The sequence below is a fragment of the Petromyzon marinus genome, chromosome 47 (assembly GCF_048934315.1).
Source record: "Petromyzon marinus isolate PM22_M1 ecotype Great Lakes invasive population chromosome 47, UKy_Petmar_22M1.pri1.0, whole genome shotgun sequence".
NCBI lineage: Eukaryota > Metazoa > Chordata > Hyperoartia > Petromyzontiformes > Petromyzontidae > Petromyzon > Petromyzon marinus.
Window position 1 is genome coordinate 9383876 of NC_133713.1, and position 23713 is coordinate 9407588.

The following is a 23713-nucleotide window of genomic DNA, read 5'->3' on the forward strand; positions in this document are numbered from 1 at the left end:
CTCGGCCACTGACCTAGCGCGGGGGTGGGGGGGGGGGGGCTGGGTCAGCGCTGGAGGCCTGAGGAGCACGTCGGCTGCCTCTCGGGCGGATTTCACGATCGGGCCACGCGTTGATTTCGAGCGTTCGCCACGCGCTGCTGCTAGAGCGGCGGCTGCTGCTGCTGCTGCTGCCGCTGCTACGGCGAACATTGTGGTGAAGAAGCGCAGCAGCAGCAGCTGCAGCAGCAGCAGCAGCGCACCAACGAGGAGCACGAGCCTCTTGGGAGGGCCACACGCACAGCGAGGCTGGGTCTGATTTGTGTCGTGCGCCGTTGCCCCGCCATAATTGTCGCCCCACGCGGCCTATCCCCACGCGCGTGCGTCTCACGGGGGCAGCATCTGCGTGAGCAGCTTGTCCGTCTTCTGCTTCTCCACCTCGAGCTCCTCGGTGCGCTCGCGGATGAGGTCCTCCAGGTTGCTCGAGTACTGCTCCAGCATCCGGAGCATCGAGTCGATGATGTTGGTCTTCTTTCCCTTGTTGATGCTCTTGAACTGCGGCCGGCGAGGGGGAAAACAGCGTGAGCGCGCGGGGTTTGTTCCCGTCGCTGGGGGTCACGCGTCAACGGTGCGTCGACATCGCTGTGCCAATTCGGAGACTCCTGCTACATACGGAACTGTTGGGGGTCGACCACCGGTTACGTTGTCGGTTGTCATCTGTGTGTGTGTGTGTGCGCGTGTGTGTGGGCGAGCGAATGTGAGAGTGAGCGGGTGAGTGAGCGGGTGAGAGTGTGGGAGAGTGAGCGGGTGAGTGAGTGGGTGAGTGATTGGTAGAGTGGGTGAGTAGTGAGTGGGTGAGAGTGTGGGAGAGTGAGCGGGTGAGTGAGTGGGTGAGTGATCGGCAGAGTGGGTGAGTGTGTGGGCGAGCGAATGTGAGAGTGAGCGGGTGAGTGAGTGGGTGAGAGTGTGGGAGAGTGAGCGGGTGAGTGAGTGGGTGATAGTGTGGGAGAGTGAGCGGGTGAGTCAGTGGGTGAGTGATTGGCAGAGTGGGTGAGTGTGTGGGCGAGCGAATGTGAGAGTGAGCGGGTGAGTGAGTGGGTGAGAGTGTGGGAGAGTGAGCGGGTGAGTGAGTGGGTGATAGTGTGGGAGAGTGAGCGGGTGAGTCAGTGGGTGAGTGATTGGCAGAGTGGGTGAGTGTGTGGGCGAGCGAATGTGAGAGTGAGCGGGTGAGTGAGTGGGTGAGAGTGTGGGAGAGTGAGCGGGTGAGTGAGTGGGTGAGTAATCGGCAGAGTGGGTGAGTGTGTGGGCGAGCGAATGTGAGAGTGAGCGGGTGAGTGAGTGGGTGAGTGTGTGGGAGAGTGAGCGGGTGAGTCGGTGGGTGATAGTGTGGGAGAGTGAGCGGGTGAGTCAGTGGGTGAGTGATTGGCAGAGTGGGTGAGTGTGTGGGCGAGCGAATGTGAGAGTGAGCGGGTGAGTGAGTGGGTGAGAGTGTGGGAGAGTGAGCGGGTGAGTCAGTGGGTGAGTGATTGGTAGAGTGGGTAAGTAGTGAGTTGGTGAGAGTGTGGGAGAGTGAGCGGGTGAGTGAGTGGGTGAGTGATCGGCAGAGTGGGTGAGTGTGTGGGCGAGCGAATGTGAGAGTGAGCGGGTGAGTGAGCGGGTGAGAGTGTGGGAGAGTGAGCGGGTGAGTCAGTGGGTGATAGTGTGGGAGAGTGAGCGGGTGAGTCAGTGGGTGAGTGATTGGTATAGTGGGTAAGTAGTGAGTGGGTGAGAGTGTGGGAGAGTGAGCGGGTGAGTCAGTGGGTGATAGTGTGGGAGAGTGAGCGGGTGAGTCAGTGGGTGAGTGATTGGTATAGTGGGTAAGTAGTGAGTGGGTGAGAGTGTGGGAGAGTGAGCGGGTGAGTGAGTGGGTGAGTGATTGGCAGAGTGGGTGAGTGTGTGGGCGAGCGAATGTGAGAGTGAGCGGGTGAGTGAGCGGGTGAGAGTGTGGGAGAGTGAGCGGGTGAGTCAGCGGGTAAGTGATTGGTAGAGTGGGTAAGTAGTGAGTGGGTGAGAGTGTGGAAGAGTGAGCGGGTGAGTCAGTGGGTGAGTGATTGGCAGAGTGGGTGAGTGTGTGGGCGAGCGAATGTGAGAGTGAGCGGGTGAGTGAGTGGGTGAGAGTGTGGGAGAGTGAGCGGGTGAGTGAGTGGGTGAGTGATTGGTAGAGTGGGTGAGTAGTGAGTGGGTGAGAGTGTGGGAGAGTGAGCGGGTGAGTGAGTGGGTGAGTGATTGGCAGAGTGGGTGAGTGTGTGGGCGAGCGAATGTGAGAGTGAGCGGGTGAGTGAGTGGGTGAGAGTGTGGGAGAGTGAGCGGGTGAGTGAGTGGGTGAGTGATTGGTAGAGTGGGTAAGTAGTGAGTGGGTGAGAGTGTGGGAGAGTGAGCGGGTGAGTGAGTGGGTGAGTGATTGGCAGAGTGGGTGAGTGTGTGGGCGAGCGAATGTGAGAGTGAGCGGGTGAGTGAGTGGGTGAGAGTGTGGGAGAGTGAGCGGGTGAGTGAGTGGGTGAGAGTGTGGGAGAGTGAGCGGGTGAGTCAGTGGGTGAGTGATTGGTAGAGTGTGTGAGTGAGTGAGTGGATGAGAGTGTGGGAGAGTGAACGAGCGGGGGGGGGGGACGAGCGGGGGGGGGGGGGTTCGAGCGGGGGGGGGGGACGAGCGGGGGGGGGCTACGAGTGAGCAGCAGGGACCTGGTCAAAGATGCTGTCGAAGCTGGGCCTGCGCTCGGGCAGCTCGTTCCAGCAGAGCTTCATCAGCTGGATGCACTCGATGGGCGCCTGGTCCATGGACACGGAGGGGCGGCACAGCGGGGGCGGCTTGCGCACCTTGCGCACGATCTCTGGACGAGACGCGCCCACAAAGGCAAGGGTTCACTCCCCCAACAGACTGTTGGCGGCAAGTGCTGTGAGAGAGTGGCACACACGAGGGGGTGGTGGGTGGCCAGCACCACGCACACGCGAGTGTGTCGACCGGGCCGTACTTTCGGAGTAACTCGTAACAATCGACATTCAGGACTCGATAGCAAATTTAGGACAATGTGGAATGTTGTCGTCGTTGTCATGGTGGCGGTGGTCGCGGTGGTGATGATCATGGTGGTGGTGATGGTGGTTATCGTGGTGGTCATCGTGGTTGGTGGTCGTGGTGGTGGTCATGGTGGTGGTGGTCGTGGTGGTGGTCGTGGTCATGGTGGTGGTGGTCGTGGTCGTGGTCATGGTGGTGGTCGTGGTGGTGGTGGTGATGGTGGTCATCGTGGTGGTCATGGTGGTGGTCGTGGTGGTGGTGGTCATGGCGGTGGTGGTGGTCATCGTGGTGGTAATGGTGGTGGTAGCCCTGGTGGGTGGTGGTCATGGTGGGTGGTGGTCGTGGTCATGGTGGTCGTGGTGGTCATGGTGGTCTTGGTGGTCATCGTGGTGGTCATGGTGGTGGTCATGGTGGTGGTGGCCCTGGTGGGTGGTGGTCGTGGTCATGGTGGTGGTGGCCCTGGTGGGTGGTTGCCCTGGTGGGTGGTGGTCGTGGGGATCGTGTTCGTTCGGAGCGAGAGGCGGTGCTCGGGTACCCTCGGCGCTGAGGTCCACCATGCAGAAGGGCGCCCCGCGCACGATCAGCTCCTGCAGGACGATGGCGAAGCTGTAGGTGTCTCCACGCGCCGTGCCGCGCCGCGCCACCTCCGCGTCTCGCAGCAGCTCCGGCGCAGACCACAGCAGCTCTGCAACCACGACGAGCAGTGGTGGGTGGGGTGAGCGCGGGGTGAGCGTGGGGTGAGCAGAAGAGGGCGAGCACGTGGGGGTGAGCGAGCGAGCGAGCGAGTCAGCGTGGGGAGTGCTGCGCTGCGCTACGGACCCGGCCGCCCGGGTGAGATCGCCGCTCGCGGCCACCACCGTTCGTTGTTGTGTTCGGTTTGTTGTTGTTGTTGTGTTCAGTTTGTTGTTGTTGTGTTCAGGATGTTGTTGTTTTTAGATTATTGTTGTGTTTAGCTTGTTGGCCTTCCTCCGCACCTCCGATTAGCGCAATTGGCGATGTGCGGTGCGAAAGAAGTTCAACGTACACACGTAAAAGCGTGACACGGCAAACCACTACGAGGGCCCCAGACTTGGCCCAGGCATGCCCCAAGCATGCCCCAGGAGTGCTCCAGACATGCTCTAAGCATGCTCCAGGCATGCCCCAGGCATGCCCCAAGCATGCCCCAGGCATTCCCCAGGCATGCTCCAGGCATGCCCCAGGCATGCTCCAGGCATGCTCCAGGCATGCCCCAGGCATGCCCCAGGCATGCCCCAGGCATGCTCCAGGCATGCCCCAGGCATGCTCCAGGCATGCCCCAGGCATGCCCCAGGCGTGCTCCAGGCGTGCTCCAGGCTTGCCCCAGCCGTACTTCAGGCGTGCTCACCGCATGCCGAGGGCTCGTCGCGAACGATCCTCTGCGACTCGAGGAGCTCGTTGAAGCCGTGGTCGGCCACCTTGAGCACGAAGCGGCCGTCCACCACGCAGTTGCGCGACTTGAGGCGCCCGTGCACGACCTCGCGGTGGTGCAGGTAGCGCATGCCCTGCCGGGCAAACACGGAAACAACAATAGCCACTACAACAACTACAACAACAACCACAGCAACAACAACAACAACTACAATAACTACTACAACTACAACAACAACTACAACAACAACAACTACAACAACAGCAACAACAACGTCTACAACAACCACGATAACTACTACAACTACTACAACAACAACTACAACTAAAACAACAACAGCAACTACAACAACTACAACAACAATCACAGCAACAACAACTACATCAACCACAATAACTACTACAACTACAACAACTACAACTACAACAACAACTACAACTAAAACAACAACTACAACAACCACAGCAACAACAACTGCAATGACAACAACAACTAAAACAACTACAATAACTACAACAACAACAACCACAGCAACAACAACAACTACAACAACTACAACAACTACAACAACGGCGGCGGGAGCACGCGATTTGTTTGTGTCACGGTGGCTAGGAGATGTTAACTACCTCGCCGGGTGTGCAGGAGGTCGTAAGTTCGATCCCGATGCTGACGCCTGCTGTATATCTCGAGTTTGCGGTGTCTCTCTCTCTCCCCGTGGTCGCGTGTATTTTTCTCCAGGTCCTCCGGTTTTCCCCCCCTCCACATTTACAATCAACATGACGCGTTCAGAGCATTTGGCTGCTATCAATATGGATATTACGATAAGCCACTGCCGTTGGGCTATAAATTTGTGTTGGCCAGGTCGCTTTTGAAAAAGAGCTAGTGGGCCTTAGCTGGTAAAATAAAATAAAAGTTTACAGTTTAGTTAATATTCTTTGGTTCTTTCGGTAAAGTCACGTAGAATGAGAATAAAATAATAAATTGATCAAATAAAATAACACAATAATATTCTCACGACGTTTCGGCCACAACACAAGCGGCCTTCATCAGGTGATCATCAGGTGATGAAGGCCGCTTGTGTTGTGGCCGAAACGTCGTGAGAATATTATTGTGTTATTTTATTTGATCAATTTATTATTTTATTCTCATTCTACGTGACTTTACCGAAAGAACCAAAGAAGATGAATCATTGCAGTCACGAAAGCTTTAAATCGAAGTTTAGTTAATAGTCTCGCGCAGGCTGCGGCGCGGCCACCGTGCAGGATTAAAATGTCGAATGCGGGTGGGGAGATTGTCGGCGCGGCGTCGATGGAACACACCGATACTCAACGGGACCTCTCCCTCTCTGTCGAAATTGTGACCGTAGCGACCTGGGGTGTGGGGAGATAAATCCATGCGAGGCGGCACCACCTACGCCCCCCGCCCTCCCCGAGGTTGCAGAGACCTCCGACGGGCAGATCGCTCCGACGTCGACGCTTCGACCGAAGCGCGCGTCCCGCACGATCGTCCTCGACCCGCCGCACCTTGATGAGGTCGAAGAGGAGCGACGACTTGAACATCCAATCCAGCTTCATGTCCGAGTTGCGGATGAGATCCTCGAGGCTCCCGCGCAGGCAATACTCGGAGACCACAGCCGCCACCCCCAGGTCGCTGAAGATGCCGAGCAGCGGGTTCACGTTCTCGTGACGCATGTCCCGCAGCTATTGCGCGGGATTTTGGGGGGGGGGGGGGTAACGAGTGGAAAGTGGTGGGGGGGGGCTGGGGGTTAGCGACGCACGGAGGAGGAGGTGAGGGGGGTGCGCGTGTCCGTGGTTTTGTTTGCCGCCGCCGTGGGAAGTTTTCGTCGCCAGCGGCCGTTTCGTCGGCTCGGCTCGCCGCCTCGATTCGAGTCGCTGGTCCCGAACGACTAAAATTTGCCGCACGTCCAGGTTTTGTCGAGCTGGTTTTGGTCTGCGCAAGGCTCATGGGCTGTTGGCGTCTTCAGCGCTGCGCTCGTGTTGTTCAATCTGTTTGTTTTACAGCCCGGCATTCGTCTTTCTCGTGATGGGGGGGGGGGGGGTTATCAAATGCACCGCTCCGGATGTCTGCTGCAAAAATAATGTATATGATCTTGAGTGTCGATAATAGGTGCATTGAAAAATGTTGATACTGCTACTGATACTCATGCTGTTATGGAGTGACTCATGCTGCCAGCTATGGCTGCAAAAGTTTGGTCGTTACATGTTATGTATATCGTTTATTAATCTTTGTTTTTTTTCGGTAAAGTCACGTAGAAATAAAAAAAAAAATTACGTAATATACGACGTTTCGATTGCAAAACAAGCAATCAACGTCAGGTAGAGGAAACACATAACCGCAGATATATATACAGACCTTAAGTAGAGGGAATTAACACAGATATACCAGGGGATACAGAGAGACGGAACATCACACTAAATCAAACAGGGTTTAGCAAAATTTGGAAACTATATAAAGCAACACAGACGGTCGGTTAAATACAATTAACGCACGGTTTGGTTGAATACGCTGTTTCAAAGATTGTTAAATTGTAAGTTAAGTGTGAAATTTAAGATAGTGATAGAATACTTACCGTAGAGAGACCTATGGGGGGAGACACGCGCACAGTTAAGAAGTGAAGCAACTCTGTACCGAGGCTTTAAGTAGCTGGAGATGGAGGGGCTGGGACTGATAGACAATGGGACACAAATTATCATGATATAAGTTGTCAGGCACACAGAGAGGGGGCGCAGCAGCGCACACTTAGAGGCACCCAGGTACACAACTACAGGTAGAGACAACACAGCGACATACATCCAATTCAAGACACAAAGGCAGGCACACCAGTAGAGAACACAAAGACACAGATTTCATACCTCCCCGAAGAGGTGGTTCAAACTAGATTTGATGCTTTCGTGACTGCAGGAATCAATCTTTGTTTTTTTCGGTAAAGTCACGTAGACATAAGATAAATAAAAATAAAATTACATAATATACATAATGTATACATAATGTATACTATTATGTAAAAATAAAATTGCATAATATACATAATGTATACATAATGTATACTATTATGTAAAAATAAAATTACATAATATACATAATGTATACATAATGTATACTATTATGTAAAAATAAAATTGCATAATGTGCATAATGTATACATAATGTATATTATTACGTAAAATAAAATTACATAATATACATATTGCATACATAATGTATATTATGTAATTATTTTTTTATTTATCTTATGTCTACGTGACTTTACCGAAAAAACAAAGATTAATTCCTGCAGTCACGAAAGCATCAAATCTAGTTTGAACCACCTCTTCGGGGAGGTATGAAATCTGTGTCTTTGTGTTCTCTACTGGTGTGCCTGCCTTTGTGTCTTGAATTGGATGTATGTCGCTGTGTTGTCTCTACATATAGTTGTGTACCTGGGTGCCTCTAAGTGTGCGCTGATGCGCCCCCTCTCTGCGTGTGCACGACAACTTATATCATGATAATTTGTGTCCCATTGTCTGAGTCCCAGCCCCTCCATCTCCAGCTACTTAAAGCCTCGGTACAGAGTTGCTTCACTTCTTAACTGTGCGCGTGTCTCCCCTATAGGTCTCTCTACGGTAAGTATTCTATCACTATCTTAAATTTCACACGTAACTTACAATTTAACAATCTTTGAAACAGCGTATTCAACCAAACCATGCGTTAATTGTGTTTTAACCGACCGTCTGTGTTGCTTTATATAGTTTCCATATTTTGCTAAACCCTGTTTGATTTAGTGTGATGTTCCGTCTCTCTGTATCCCCTGGTATATCTGTGTTAATTCCCTCTACTTAAGGTCTGTATATATATCTGCGGTTATGTGTTTCCTATACCTGATGATGATTGCTTGTGTTGCAATCGAAACGTCGTATATTATGTCCTTTTTTTCTTATTTCTACGTGACTTTACCGAAAAAAACAAAGATTAATTCCTGCAGTCACGAAAACATCAAATCTAGTTTTATATCGTTTATTGTTAAATTTTAATTACAGTTCCTATAATCACTGTTACATTGCTTTTATAGCTTTATTTTGGCGATGTTCGAACACGTTTTGGTTAAGCCGTGTTTGTTTGTTGAAGTACAGAGTTAGCCTGATAATTGTATCTAAATTGTCTTATGGTTGTTATTGTTCGACTTGCATCCCATTGGGATTTTTGCACACATCGTTGATGTACGGTGATTTTTTTTTCTTCTGGAAGATTTTTAAGGCTTCTTCCTGGATGTTTCTGTTGCGAAACGTCACTTTAAGATGTTTCTTTGTTCATGATTTGTTTGTTGCGGTTGCACGCCGAGTCAAAAGCCTCATGGCTCACAGGGCCATCCCTACTAACTGAAACTGAAACCGAATTTAGAAATCTCCGCAAACAGATTTGAGTTATTTGTGTCACGATGGCCACACACACACACACACGTGCAGTTCTGTTGCGCTCGTGGGGATTTGGGTTGAGTCGCGAGGGATTTCCGGTGGCAGGGGGGCTACCTGCCGAGACTCCGGTGAGCCGTAGCCGCACATCCAACGTCGTCGTCGGCACGAGGAGACGAAGAACAAGAATTGGTTTAAGATGACAAATTGGCCGCACGTGTGCAGTTCGATACAACCGGTGGTCTAGTAATAGGGTGGTTTCTCCCCTTGTTTCTGGCAACAAAACTGAAACCTTTTTACGAGGATTAATGTCACTGCATTAACCACAATACCTGCAGTCAAAATGCAAACAAAAAAACATACTATGATAATATATGATGCATTGTCCTTGAAACTGATTGGTCCACACCAAGGGACGACTTTCTTTTGAGCCTCGACCCAAAAGAAAAAAAAGGGAAAAACCCTATTATTATATTTTGGTACTGGCAAAGGAGGTCTAATGATGTAGATGCTCAACCGGTGGTCTGTGTAAGGCTGAGTGGGAGCTTTTTGTGCGTGCAGTGCCGCTCTCGTATTTGCGTGTTGTTAAATCTGTTCTTTTTCCTGTCCCGGCACTCATCTTTCTGTAAGTTTTTTTCGCATCGTATCAACAGATTTGAATTGTTTATGGCACAAGGTCACAAACGTGGAAATTTGCACGACATTATTATTATTATTTTACCAAAATAGTTTTCAGTATTACTACTTCGCTTGTTTACCCGGGGAAGGGTCCTGTTAACTTTTCACAACACGGGGGGGGGGGGCGATGTTCGCTTCGTGGCCAGGTCTCTCCTGAAAAAAGAGCCTTACCTGGTCAAATAAAATGAAAATTAATTGTTTCGTTTAGAATTTTACCTTTCGGAAAACGCTCGTGGTGGCTTGCCGGATCTCACCGAACTTGCCTTTGGGGAACTTCTTCAACCAAACCCAGTCACCCTGTGTGGAGACGAAGCGTGCAGTGATGAGTCACCCTCCCCTCCTCCTCCACGCACCCTGAGTGACGGATAACGTCACCCAGAGCCGCCCGGACGGCACCGCCAAATGACTCCCGATCCTAAGATCCAGGTTACCGAATCCGGGTTTTCGGTCTGCCCGTAACGAAAGCGCGTTCTCGAGTGCAGCGGGCCAATTGCGTGGCCGCGTGAAGGTGCGCAACACACGGGATCGTGGAACCGTAGGATATCGGAGTGGAGCGTGTTACGATTCACGGTTAAATCTTGACTTAAAGCTTTCGTGACTGCAGGAATTCATATTCTTTGGGTCTTTCGGTAAAGTCACGTAGGTAGGTTAAAAGGAAATATTTTCCTACGTAAAAAGAAAATATTTTATTTCAACCTGTCTTCGTGACTTTACCGAAAGACCAAAGCAATATGGATTCACGGTTAAATTGCCAGATGCTCGGCGTATTAGCGGCCAGGAGGGAGAGTGTAATACATTGGAGATTTAGTTGGAGATTTAGTTTATAGTTTAAATAGTCTCATACGCGGCTTGTGATCTTCATAATGAGCAAGTAATGGAACACATTGATCTCTCTGCTATCGTAATGAATGTGTATCTAGAGAGAGAGAGTTTGCAATTGCGTTTCAGGTGTAAGTGGTAAGCCAGCTTAATGTCGGTAATAAACAATGAGTCCCGAGACTCAGTGAGGCTTCAGTGGGTAAACCATCAGAATCATTTTAAAATAATAACGCACGTAACCTTGTTCTGCCCATATTGAATATCTACAAATGAGAGAATCGCGATCTTTCTGTGATGGAGAAGAAAAATCGCCCGAAATTTCACCCATTGTGATTTTCCCTTTAAGGGCCCCAGTGTTGTTGACGATTTCATTGAGTTTGTGTTATTTGTGCTTGGGCCACCACTGTCAACAACAACAACAACAGCAGCAGCAGCAGCACTGTCAACACAGCAGCACGTGTCTGTGGAGTGAGCAGGTAGGTATAGTAAAGTTTTTGTAATGTTAATCAAACGGGGCCCAGCCCCTGTAGTTCTATACTGGAGGACCGGCAGTCACTGTCCGTGGTGCTGATTCATCCCCTGCCTCAAGGATCCAGTGGATTCAGACTGAGAATATTTATTTCTGCTGGAGGAGGAATCCGATGGGCTATGAAGCGCTTTTTCACAAATGTTCAAAAGGGGGTACGGGTTTAGAACGTTCCGACTACAAACAACAACAAACACGATCGGTGTGCAAAGTATAGGAAAGATAAACAAATAACTTAAAAATTAATATATAAATAAAACTAAAGTACTTTTTTTATTTCACCCACTAAGCTATAAGCTTCTGTTTTGGAAGCGACTTGGCTGATGTGGCAATTTATAGCAGCGAACAAATACTCTAAACCCACGTTGATTCTAAATGTGGAGAAAAATCCACGCTACCACGTGAACAACATACCACCTCCAAATATACAGCAGCAGGCGTCAGGGTCGGGATCGAACCCACGATCTCCTGTGTACCAGGCGAGGTCGTTAACATCTCCTAGCCACCGTGGCGCATCTCTCCCCCTAGGTCTCTCTCCCAGATCCCTCTCCTCACCCCCCCCATGTCCCTCTCTCCCCTAGGTCCACTCTCCCCCATCCCCCTCCACCCCTCCAGGGTCCTGCCGATCTCCGCCCGCGTCTCACTCTCGCGGTCGTCACCCACCCCGACACGGACCTCGTACACGGCCACGCTGCTACTCTCAGGAGCGGGCGCCACGCTCTTCCCCGACACGGAGCCGCGGGAGGGCCTCGCGGTGCCCTTCAGGTCGGTGACGCTGCGCCCCACCACGCTCGTTCGGCCGTCGTCCGTGAGCTTCTCGTGCCGGGCGTTTGTGGGGCGAGCCACGCGTGGGTGCGGTTGGGGGGGGGGGGTGGGGGGGGTGAGGATTGGTGGTGAGAGAGGAGACGAGGAGGACGAGGAGGACGAGAGAGCGTTGGGTGGCGGCGGTGGCGATGGAGGATTTGGGTGGCATTGAGGAGGTAGGTGTAGGAGGGGGCGAGAGGGAGGAGTATGTGGGGAGGAGTGAGGAGCAAGTGGTGAGGGGTGAGGAGGAGTGAGGGCGAGTGGGTGGTGAGTGGAGAGGGATGAGCGAGGGAGGGGAACGGAGTGAGGAGGAGTGGGAAGGAGAGAGGGTGAGGAGGAGTGGGGGGGGGGGACGGAGTGAGGAGTGAGAAGGAGTGATGAGTGGGGGGGGGGGGGTGTTCGTGGTGATGGGAGAGACACGCGCCGCTCTGTAGCCCGATTACGGAGCCAAGGACATTACATTTCATCAACATCGTTTGGCAATCTCCGAGTATTTAAGTAATCGATGCCTCTACCGATTATCATTTTGGTTACTCGACTGATCGGATAGCACGAGCAGGGTCGTGGGGGGGAGTACAAAAATCATCTCACCACCGTGCCCACGTGCGCAATACTGTCAATGTCTTGGCTTTACAAAACAATTCCTAGGGCAAACCACATCATCGTCATCACCGTCAGACATCGTCTATCGCAGGGGCGGGCAACCCGCGGCTCTGGAGGCGAATGGCGTCTCCTGTCGGACCGCTTACTGACGTTATTCATCGAAGACCATCACCGTCGTCTCGTCTCCACCACCACCACCACCACAGGTGCATTGCGGCTCTTTAAACGTCGAGTGAGTTTGAGCGCATTCGCGAACAAAATTGGCTCTTCTCGTTCTTTTGGTTGCCGACCCCTGGTCTATCCACTGCTGGATGAAAGCGTGCCCGTGCCCCTTGGCCACCTGCCACAGTCCCGCACCGCCAGCGATCGATCGTACCGCCTCGTGACGTGCACCGCCCCAGCCCAGGAGTGGAGATCGCGATACACGTGGAGTGGGGATCGCGATCCACGTGTAGTAGAGATCGCGATCCACGTGGAATGGGGATCGCGATCCACGTGTAGTAGAGATCGCGATCCACGTGGAGTGGAGATCGCGATCCACGTGGAGTGGGGATCGCGATCCACGTGTAGTAGAGATCGCGATCCACGTGGAGTGGGGATCGCGATCCACGTGGAGTAGAGATCGCGATCCACGTGGAGTGGGGATCGCGATCCACGTGGAGTGGAGGTCGCTACGGAGTTTGCTGTGGGACTCAGGACAGATCGGAACAACCTCTGACATCAATAAGCGCGCAGAAATTGTTTTCGTTACAGTCTGACGGCAAATAAAAAACCCCCGACTAAGAATTCTAACCACCAAACAAAAACGGTGACCGCACCATCGCGCGGCATCTTTCAGATTGCACTTTCTGCGGCCGTCTGGAACGCTCTGCCTTCCGATATGAGGACGCAACTGGAGCCATGCACTTTTAAACCATCATCTCGATTGAAGACTGACTCATTTCAGTAGAACTGCTCTTTTGTGTTTAGTTTTTTGTCCTTCCCCCGCACCTCCGATTAGCGTGGTTGGCTTCGTACGGCGCGAAAGAATCTCAACGTGCCCACGCGCGTTTAGAACAACTTCTCTCCACCGACGCCCGCTGGTAATCGTCACGTCTATCGTCCTGGACGCTATATATCATCCGGGCTAAATCTACCCGGGCAATCGTTGGTCACGATTGGGGTTTCTGGAGGGGAAACGTGCAGCCCGCTGACGTCCACCAAAACAGATTCACGGTGCTCGGGAAGCACTGGCCACCGCTAAACTGCGTGGACGTCTTTGGGATTCGGGAATAGCAAAGACGTCCAACCGGGAGATGGCCCCCCGCGGTGGCTCCGGCGCTCGGTGAGAGCGAATCCCCCGGTGGGAGAGTTCGTCTGAGTTCGTAGCGTGTACTTTGCGGCTCTGCTGCGGGTTGATGAAGGTCAGGTCATCAAGCGTCATCAGGATCTTGTTGGGACCTTTCACCATCTGGAGCTGATGAATTCTTCTCCTGCCCACGGGGAGAGTAAGGGGGGAAGGGGGGGGGCAGACAGAATCCGATGGTTAGTGCAGATATGATTTCTTGTAAAAGGTTTCAGTTTGGTGTTTTAACAACTTAACACAGCTGTTTTGTTGCCACATTAAAGGGGTTCAAACCTATGATCATATTTTGGTACTGGCAAAGGAGGTCCCATGATGTAGATGCTCAGACCCGGGCCCTCATTACTCTGATAGTGGCGTTGGCTTTGGGCTGTGTAACGCCTTTTGGCGTCCTCTGGTCTAACACCGTTTGAGACGAGGCTCAAAAGAAAGCTGTCTCTAGTGTGGACCAATCAGTTTCAAAGACAATGCATATATTATCAGAGTATGCTTTTTGTTTACATTCTGACCACAATCATTGTGGGTAATGCAAACATGATTCCTTGTAAAAGGTTTCAGTTTGGTGTTTTAACAACTTAAAACAGATCTTTTGTTGCCAGATTAATGGGGAAAAACCTCTTCTCACATTTTGGTACTGGCAAAGGAGGTCCCATGAACAATAATACCCACAAACAAAAAACGATTAATTTAGTTGCACTGTACTGGCCCTTTGCTTTCCTGCACCATAGCATGGCCCCATAACCTGTTCATTGAGGGTCACATGGTCGAGCTAAGCAGTCTCTGTTTCCTGCTTAGCTTTGGGCGCATTCGGGGTGATGTTTTGTCCCCCCTCCGTTCGGTGATGGCGTTGACTTGGAATAAAAAATAAAAACACGCACAGACCTGGTGGTCAACATCTCATAGCCACCGTAGCTTTGAGATGTTGACTACCTCGCCTGGTATGCAGGAGGTCACGCGTTCGAATCCGACCCTGACGCCAGCTCTAATATTTGGAGTTTGCGTGTCTCTCTCTCCGCCTGCGGAGGGGGGGGGGGGGGGGACCCGTCTCGTGTTCACTTTAAGAAGCGATTGCCCGGCGCTGTGGAATTCCAACAACGAGCGGTCGCGAGCCACTCGCGCAGTCGGTGACATGCGAACAATTGGGACCACAAATAAATGAAAAACACCGTCTAGCTGACGAAAGGGTAACAACACAAATCCGTGACTGAACCCCGCACGCCGGAGGGTAGAGGTGTGGGGTGGAGAGGGTAGAGAGAGGCGGGGGGGGGGGGGTCACTCTCAATCCATCCAGCAGTGGATCGAGGTGGCAGCGGGTGGGAGTTCCGCACGGCACCTCAGGAAGAAGGTGAGTGCCACTCCTCCCAGCACGAAGCAGAGTGCCACCACGAGCACGAGCAGGATGAGGCTGGGCTCCACTCCTGGCGTGCGCAGCAGCGCGGGTCGACAACCGGGATGACAAGGAGAGTCACGTTGTTTTTTCCAATTCGGTGAAATAAAAAAAACGCAACTACAACGCCCACCTCAATATTTCAAAAGCCGCGGTGAACTGCCGGTGGTGAATTCGAGACGGTGGTGGTCCCTTAATAAATAACTGTCACGAAGCGATCCTTAAAGAGCCGCCATGTGGTTCCGGAGTCACAGGTTGCCCACCCCTTCTCATGGTGAATTCGAGTCACGTGGTGAACTGGACTCACGTGGTGAACTGGACTCACGTGGTGAATTCGACTCACGTGGTGAACTGGACTCACGTGGTGAACTGGACTCACGTGGTGAACTAGACTCACATGGTGAATTCGACTCACGTGGTGAACTAGACTCACATGGTGAACTGGACTCACGTGGTGAACTGGACTCACGTGGTGAACTCGACTCACGTGGTGAACTCGACTCACGTGGTGAACTGGACTCACGTGGTGAACTAGACTCACGTGGTGAACTTGACTCACGTGGTGAACTAGACTCACGTGGTGAACTAGACTCACGTGGTGAACTCGACTCACGTGGTGAACTAGACTCACGTGGTGAACTAGACTCACATGGTGAACTAGACTCACATGGTGAACTGGACTCACGTGGTGAACTCGACTCACGTGGTGAACTCGACTCACATAGTGAACTAGACTCACATGGTGAACTAGACTCACGTGGTGAACTAGACTCACGTGGTGAACTAGACTCACATGGTGAACTGGACTCACGTGGTGAACTAGACTCACGTGGTGAACTAGACTCACATAGTGAACTGGACTCACGTGGTGAACTGGACTCACATGGTGAACTGGACTCACGTGGTGAACTAGATTCACGTGGTGAACTAGACTCACGTGGTGAACTGGACTCACATAGTGAACTGGACTCACGTGGTGAACTGGACTCACGTGGTGAACTAGACTCACGTGGTGAACTAGACTCACGTGGTGAACTAGACTCACGTGGTGAACTAGACTCACGTGGTGAACTGGACTCACGTGGTGAACTAGACTCACGTGGTGAACTAGACTCACATGGTGAACTGGACTCACGTGGTGAACTAGACTCACGTGGTGAACTGGACTCACATAGTGAACTGGACTCACGTGGTGAACTGGACTCACGTGGTGAACTTGACTCACGTGGTGAACTAGACTCACGTGGTGAACTAGACTCACGTGGTGAACTGGACTCACGTGGTGAACTAGACTCACGTGGTGAACTAGACTCACATGGTAAACTAGACTCACGTGGTGAACTGGACTCACGTGGTGAACTCGACTCACGTGGTGAACTAGACGCACATGGTGAACTGAACTCACGTGGTGAACTAGACTCACGTGGTGAACTGGACTCACGTGGTGAACTAGACTCACATGGTAAACTAGACTCACATGGCGAACTAGACTCACGTGGTGAACTGGACTCCCATGGTGAACTGGACTCACATGGTGAACTGGACTCCCATGGTGAACTGCACTTCCATGGTAAACTAATTCCTATGGTAATCTGGACTGCTATGGTAAACTGGACTTCCATCATCAGGGGTCGGTAACCAAAATAACAAGAAGAGGCATTCTTTTCGAATTTTCGTGAGCCGCACTGCAGTCCTTAAAGAGCCACCGCATGCGGCTCCAGACCCGTAGGCTTCCCACCGCTGCTCTAACAGGCGGCACAAATAAATACATCAATAAATGCATACATTGTGCGACGTTTCGGGCAGTGGCCCTTCATCAATCACGTACAGCGCTATGACAAAACAGAAGGCAAATAAGCGCGCGCGTGAGAGATAAAGAGAGAGAGAGTGAGTGAGTGTGAGAGAGAGTAATAGAGGGTGAGAGAAAGTGAGAGAGTGAGAGAGAGTGAGAGAGAGAGTGAGAGAGAGTGTGAGAGAGTGAGAGAGTGGGAGAGGGTGAGAGAGAGAGTGAGAGAGGGTGAGAGGGTGAGAGAGAGTGAGAGAGTGTGAGAGAGTGAGAGAGTGGGAGAAGGTGAGAGTGAGTGAGAGAGGGTGAGAGTGAGTGAGAGAGAGTGAGTGAGAGAGGGTGAGAGAGAGTGAGAGAGACAGTGTGTGAGAGAGTGAGAGAGTGGGAGAGGGTGAGAGTGAGAGAGAGTGAGTGAGAGAGGGTGATAGTGAGTGAGCGAGTGTGAGAGTGAGTGAGAGAGAGTGTGTGAGAGAGTGAGAGAGTGGGAGAGGGTGAGAGAGTGAGTGAGAGAGGGTGAGAGAGGGTGAGTGAGAGAGGGTGAGAGAGAGTGAGAGAGAGTGAGAGTGGGTGAGAGTGAGTGAAAGAGAGAGTGAGTCGAGAGTGAGATCGCTTTACCCGCCGCGCAGGGACGCGTGGGATCAAACCAGCACTCGGGATCGGCCGCTGGGGGTGCCCCAGCCCCGGGGAAGTGGAGGCGCGATCCGGGCACCGCCACCACCTCGCCGGTGTCGCTGTCCAGGGTCAGCACCGCGCTCAGGGTGTCCCCGTCGCCGTCCGTGTCCAGCACGGCGTAGCGAGCCACGGGGCGCCCCACGGCGTCGGTGCGCAGTGCGCGGCTGAGGCCGTCGGCGTGGAGGTCGGACGCGCGGCCGAGTTGGAGGGCGCGGGCGAGCAGTGAGACGGCGTCGTAGACGGAGCCGAAGAGGGGGGAGACCTTGGGGGGGGGAGGGGAGATGGGTTTTGGTGCTGATAATGATTGGCATCGGTGGCAACGGCGTCCGCAATCTTGGACATCGTCGTCTTATGAACGGTATCCGTTTGTGTGCACGTGGCAGAAAGCGGAGCACCCGGAGAAAACGTATGCATGCGAGGGGGTAACACTCTATCCCACCGAGATGGAACAGAGGGAGATTAGTCCACATTTTACTGGAACGCCTTCTCGTGGCGAGCCTGGGTGCAGATCCCCCTCCTCGACACCCCCGGGAAGAAAGGAGTTGCGCACAGCATCTGTGCAGTGATCCACCAAGCTATAGCACTATGTAAACTATTATATAACTGGGTAAGGCCCCACTGAGTATTATTATTGTAGCTCTTTTTCAGAAGCGACCTGGCCACAAATGATAGCTCAACGAAGTGGGCCTATCGTTTGTTAATGTATATCAGCCAAATAGTCTAAACGCGTTGATGTTCATTCTAAATGTGGAGGAGAAAAAAAATCCACGCGACCACGGGGAAAGAGAGAGAGAGACACCACAAACTCCAAAGATACAGCAGCAGCAGCAGGCGTCAGGGTCAGGATCGAACCCACAACCCCCTGTGTACCAAGCGAGGTAGTTAACATCTCCGAGCCACCGTGATGATGATGAGAGAGAGAAAGACAGACTGCAAACTCCAAAGATACAGCAGGCGTCAGGGTCGGGATCGAACTCACAACCTCCTTCATACCAGGCGAGGTAGTTAACATATCTTAGCCAACATATTACAGGCCACGTGCAGCGTAACCACCACCTCCACCACCGCTAACCACCGCCCGACACGAGCGAACTTGCCTCCCTGGCCTCAACATCCTCGGGCATCTCCCCGGCGCTCCGCGCGTCCCGCACGGCCTCGCGGAACGAGGCGTTGGGCGACGAGAGGAGGCTGAGCGTCAGGGTGGCGTCGTACGCCTGGCGCAGGGCCGAATCGTCGGCCAGCCGTGGGTACGTCTCGAGAGGGCCGTGACCGAGGCTGCAGAGCATCGGCTCGAGCGGCACGAACACGTGGCTACCCCGCGTGAGCCCGAGGCGCGCGGCCGTCTGGAGGAGCACGCGCTCCTCAGCGCCTCCGAGCAGCGACGAGCTCATGCACATGATGACCACTGCGGGGGTGGCGGGGGTGGTGGCAGGGGTGGCGGGGTTAAATGCGGTGAGCGCGCGACGTTTGTAGGGACTGCAGGCCACACAGAATGGGAATGTTTATACAGGTGGAATCCGATGAGCTATAAAGATTTTTTTCACAGACGTCAGAATCAGAATCTGTATTTATACCGGAGGAATAAGAGGAGATATGGAGCTTTTTTTCACAGATGTCAAATTCAGAATCTGTATTTATACTGGAGGAATCCGATGAGCTATAAAGCTCTTTTTCACAGATGTCAGGCAGGCGGCGGGTCAGAACCTGACAGCGACAAACGATACAAAAGCACGATCGGAGTGCAAAGTATAGAAAAGGTTAAACAAAATTCTAAATATATAAAGATTAAACTAAACTTTTTGTATCTTACCAGGCAAAGTCCACTGAGCCATTAGCTTCTTTTTCAGAAGCGACAAATGATAGCTCAATGAAATGGCTTATCACGTGGACATTGATAGCAGCCACATTCTTTGAACGCGCCAAACGCGTGATGTTGTTTTAAATGCGGAGGGGAGACCAGGAAAACCCCGGAGAAAAATCCACGCGACCACCGAGAGAGAGAGAGACACGCAAACTCCTGTATACCAGGCGAGGGAGTTAACATCTCTTAGCTACCTTGGTGATGATGATGATGGTGAGAGAGAGAGACACGCAAACTCCAAATATACAGCAGCAGGCGTCAGGGTCGGGATCGAACCTACGAGGTACGGCATACCAGGCGAGATAGTTAACGCCTCCTAGCCACCGAAGCACCCACGGTGGCCTTATAGGCTGCTATGGTTCTGTTAGCGAGCACCTATTAATGGCTACATCGCAGGACAACGCCCGACCGCCTTTGTCTCCGGTTATCACACAGCCGCAGGTATTAATTTGAGGCTGTGTCGACCTAGGGGATGCCCAGGACCGGTTCAGATAATCGTCACTGGTGTTGGCCGTGAGCGGGAATCGAACCCGTGTCGCCGGGTTCATAGCGCAGCGTAGCACTGACCACTACACCACCGCTCCCTACACACAGACACACATACACACAGTCACTCGCACTCACGCACTCACGCTTGATCCTCTGGGCGCTCTGTATGAGCGACAGAGCCTGACGCGCGCTCTCCTCCCGCGCCCCCGCCTGCGTCACAACCCCGACCGGGACCCCCAACCTCCTGAGCGCGGCTGCCAACTGCGCCGCCACCGCCCTCCACGGCGCCGTATCGGCGGCCACCACGGCCGTGTGGGCCCACCCGAAGTGGCGCAGCAGCAGCAGGAGAACCTCGGCCGACGGAGGGGTCGCGGGCACCACGAGGGACAGCGGCGGCGGCGGCGTCGGAGCCCGTGGCGCAGAGCCGTTGCCTCCGCTTGCGGGGATCGAACCCGTCTGGCTCAACGTTAGGGTCCAGGGATCGGGCTGGCAGTTCAGCGGAGCGATGGGAACGCCGTGCAGCGTCGCGAGCGCGACCGCCGCCTCGCAGTATCCGGGATGAGTTGGCCCCACGATGCTCGAGTTCCTCGGGTCCGCTGAGACGAGGGACGCGCAGAGGTCCTCCAGCGATTGGGCGGCGTCGCAGCTCTCCGGGACGACGGTGACCTCCAGCCTCGGTCCCGTGTAGCCGGGGTCCCTGTTGAGACGCGACGTGGCCAGTCGCGCCGCGTGCTCTGGGAAGGCGTCGAGGGATGACGACGGCTCGCAGCTCGCGCTCGGGGTCAGAAGCAGGAGACGGTGGCGAGCGGGCCCCGGTGGTGAACACGAGGACAAGGAGACGCAGGTCAGGGCCAAGGCGAAGAAGGTGGCCAGCGGACGTGGCCGTGTCGCTCCGGCGAGGTTGACGCTGGCCCAGACGGCGGCGAGGCTCGCGGTCGCGGTGGTGACGATCGTGTCGACTAAGGGGGTGATGCGAATGAGTTTGCCGACGCCGCTGTCGACGGCGATCCCGACGTTCGCTCTGCTGCCCGCGACGCGGCTGACGACGACGTCCGAGCCGATGGTGCCGGCTGCGCTTCCGAGTCCGCTCGGAACGACACCGCTGATGATCCTGGTGATGATGGTGGTGATGATCCTGGTGATGATCGCTTCGTTCCCCACGACGCTCCTGTGGCTGAAGGCAGTCCTGCTGTCACCGTGTCTCACGTGTCTCTTGCTGCTGCTGCTGCAGCTGCTGCAGATGCCCCTCTCAGCATTGCCACAGCTGCTGCTGCTGCTGATGCAGCTCCTTCTGCTGCTGTTCCCATCAGCATTGCTACAGCTGCTGCTGCTGATGCAGCTACTGCTGTCACCTTTGCTACAGCCGCTACTGTCGCGGTGACAGCATGCTATTCCGCTCTTCTCTCTGTCGCTTTTAAGTGCGACTCTCCCGCTGCAATTTTCGAAAGTAGTTTTTCTTTTAAGGACTGCGTTCCTGCTGCTACTGCTGCTGCTGTTGCCGTGGCTTTCTGCTCTTGCTGCCGCTGTTACTTCCACTGCTGCTGCTGCTGCTTCTTCTGCTGCTGTCAATCTCTCGAATGCGCCACCTCGCATCCGCTGGATTCTCAGGGTGTCCACCGGGCGACAGCGAGCGCCCGAAGCCCACTGCGACATCGCCTGCTGTTTCACTGCTGGAGGGGAAGACTTGCTTCGCGAGGTCTCCTTGATGGAAGGGGGGAGGGAAATAATAAATTAATACGAATAATTTTTTTACAATATTTTTTTTAACCATCGGTATTACCCCCCCCACCCCGCCTCTCCCAGGGTGAAAATAATTCACACCAAAGACGAAGATCGCCCCGTGTCGTCTTTTTTTTTCAAGTTCTGTTCGCGAGCTGCACCCATGAAGGTTGGACGTTGAGATGGTGGGGTCGGTCTTGCCAGCTCGACGTTTCGGCCGCCTTTGCCCCCCCCCCAGTTGTGGCGATTCACGCAGCGCACGCACGAGCGTCGACCTTGGGTGGGGGGGGGGCTGTCCCAGGGCAGGTTCAATTATATTGGCCTCCGATTGTGGCCGTGAGCGGATGTCGGTACGTGTCGCGCTGTGTGCGCGAAACCACTACGCTACCGCTTCCCGTCCTCCCTCCCCGCCTCACACACAAACACAAAGGCAAATTCTAGATTTGAAGCTTTCGTGACTGCAAGGATTCATACGCTTTGTTTTTTTTTCGCTAAAGTCACGTAGGTAAAATTAAATAAATGAAAACAACTTCCGTCTTCAGGTGGAACAGCCACAGCAAAATAGCTGTACAGCTAATACACAGCAAAATAGGTGTACAGCTATTTTGCTGTGTATTAATTTATTGTGTATTCATTTATTATTTTGCTGTACAGCTATTTTGCTGTGACTGTTCCACCTGAAGACGGAAGCTTGTGTTGCCTCCGAAACGTCGTGATTTAATTGAGTTGTTTTCATTCATTTTATTTTACCTACGTGACTTTACCGAAAAAAAACAAATGTCCACCCCGTATAGCCTTCGACAGACCGTAAGGGCAAGTGCTGTTGGCGAGCACCTGTTAAGATCGGCACTGCACACGAGGCTGGGTGCGGGGGGCAGCACCAGCACCACATTTTGCCTTCCCAGCTCTGACATTTGCGCACCGCACGGGGCACTTGTTTAGGGCCGAGTCGACAGAGCGGTGACCCTCCCGGGGAGCTGACCGAGCTGCACCACCGCTGCCCGCATCCCCCCCCGCCGGCCCACCCGCGACTCGCAATTATAAATACACACGGCATTCACATTGTTAATTACTCAAACGATGCATAGGGAAATCACTCAAATATTAAGGCACATATTTTTTGGAGGTGGGAGGGGGGGGCGGGTTGTTCTCTCCTCTGATCTGCCGATGGCGTGAGTCCGGTTCGCATTGTGTCCAGGCCCTGGGAAAACCTCACAGAGGCGGCAAACAGCTGAGGTCAGACCTCCACATTCTATTCCCACTGCCATCTCTGAGACCTAACCCTCCCCCCCACCGTATCCGTTCCCTGGCGGTACAATACACGTTGTGGGTGGGGTGGGTTGTGGGTGGGGTGGGTTGGGGGGGTTACTAACATCAGATTAACAGTACACAAAAAGTCATGTTTTTCTCTCTCTCTCTTATGTTCCACGGAAGCTATTGTTGTTATTTTTATTACACTGGGCGGAATTTGACCACAATGCAGATGATTGTTGTTGCGCTTAGTATGGTAAAACTATTAGCAGCGTCGACGGTGAAATCATATTTGTATAGAGAGAGAAGTCTTATGATGGCAGGCAAACCCCGAGGCCAGTCAAGAGCTCGTTTGAATAATGCCGGCAGTGATGGAGGCGTGATGCAGTCGCGTCCTACCTAGCAGTTACTAGCAGTGCCGGATTATCCTCGTGGCACAAGTAGCTACTACATGTAGTAGCTACACATGTAGTAGCTACACATGTAGTAGCCACACATGTAGTAGCTACACATGTAGTAGCTGTGGTAGTACATGTAGTAGCTACACATGTAGTAGCTACCACATGTAGTAGCTACGGGCCCCGCACTTTCAAGGGCCCCGCGCTAAATGCTTTCAAGCTATCAATTCCGGTTCAGTGACTCTGCACTCGCTCTATTACTATAGTACTATACCGCCTTCAACTTTTATGAACGACTGGGTGTTTAAGGTTAGCGATTTGTCGTATTATCTGGCCGTATAACAAAGACAAAAATACAATCACTTTACTATGCAAGTAAAAAAATGCGTGTGTTTTTATATTTAAGTGTTTTTTTTTTAATTTAGAGTCCCTTTCTAGCATCATGCTACAGGCCCCGCACTAGCTTCATCCGGCACTGGTTACTCGGAGGAGACGCTCTTCATGTCTGCAGAGTAGTAAGGGCTACAGTGGATGGGGCGATAGGCGCATCCTCTACC

At 52.9% G+C, this 23713-nt stretch overlaps 1 protein-coding gene across 1 annotated transcript in view; it reads right to left on the bottom strand.

The window, feature by feature from the left end:
* LOC116952496 (retinal guanylyl cyclase 1-like) overlaps positions 1–23713 on the bottom strand; it is a 31981-nt gene that overhangs the window by 5021 nt on the left and 3247 nt on the right. Inside the window, exons 2-14 of the mRNA XM_076074277.1 lie at positions 19932–21489; positions 18536–18843; positions 17382–17700; positions 14927–15011; positions 13627–13723; positions 11508–11657; positions 9716–9796; positions 5936–6112; positions 4389–4545; positions 3561–3710; positions 2695–2843; positions 368–531; positions 1–13 (exon numbers count right to left, since the gene is read on the bottom strand). The exon at positions 1–13 is cut by the window's left edge and continues 180 nt beyond it. Coding sequence (XP_075930392.1) covers positions 1–13; positions 368–531; positions 2695–2843; positions 3561–3710; positions 4389–4545; positions 5936–6112; positions 9716–9796; positions 11508–11657; positions 13627–13723; positions 14927–15011; positions 17382–17700; positions 18536–18843; positions 19932–21441 — 3360 coding nt within the window. The 5' untranslated portion in view covers positions 21442–21489. The remainder of the gene's footprint in view (positions 14–367; positions 532–2694; positions 2844–3560; positions 3711–4388; positions 4546–5935; positions 6113–9715; positions 9797–11507; positions 11658–13626; positions 13724–14926; positions 15012–17381; positions 17701–18535; positions 18844–19931; positions 21490–23713) is intronic.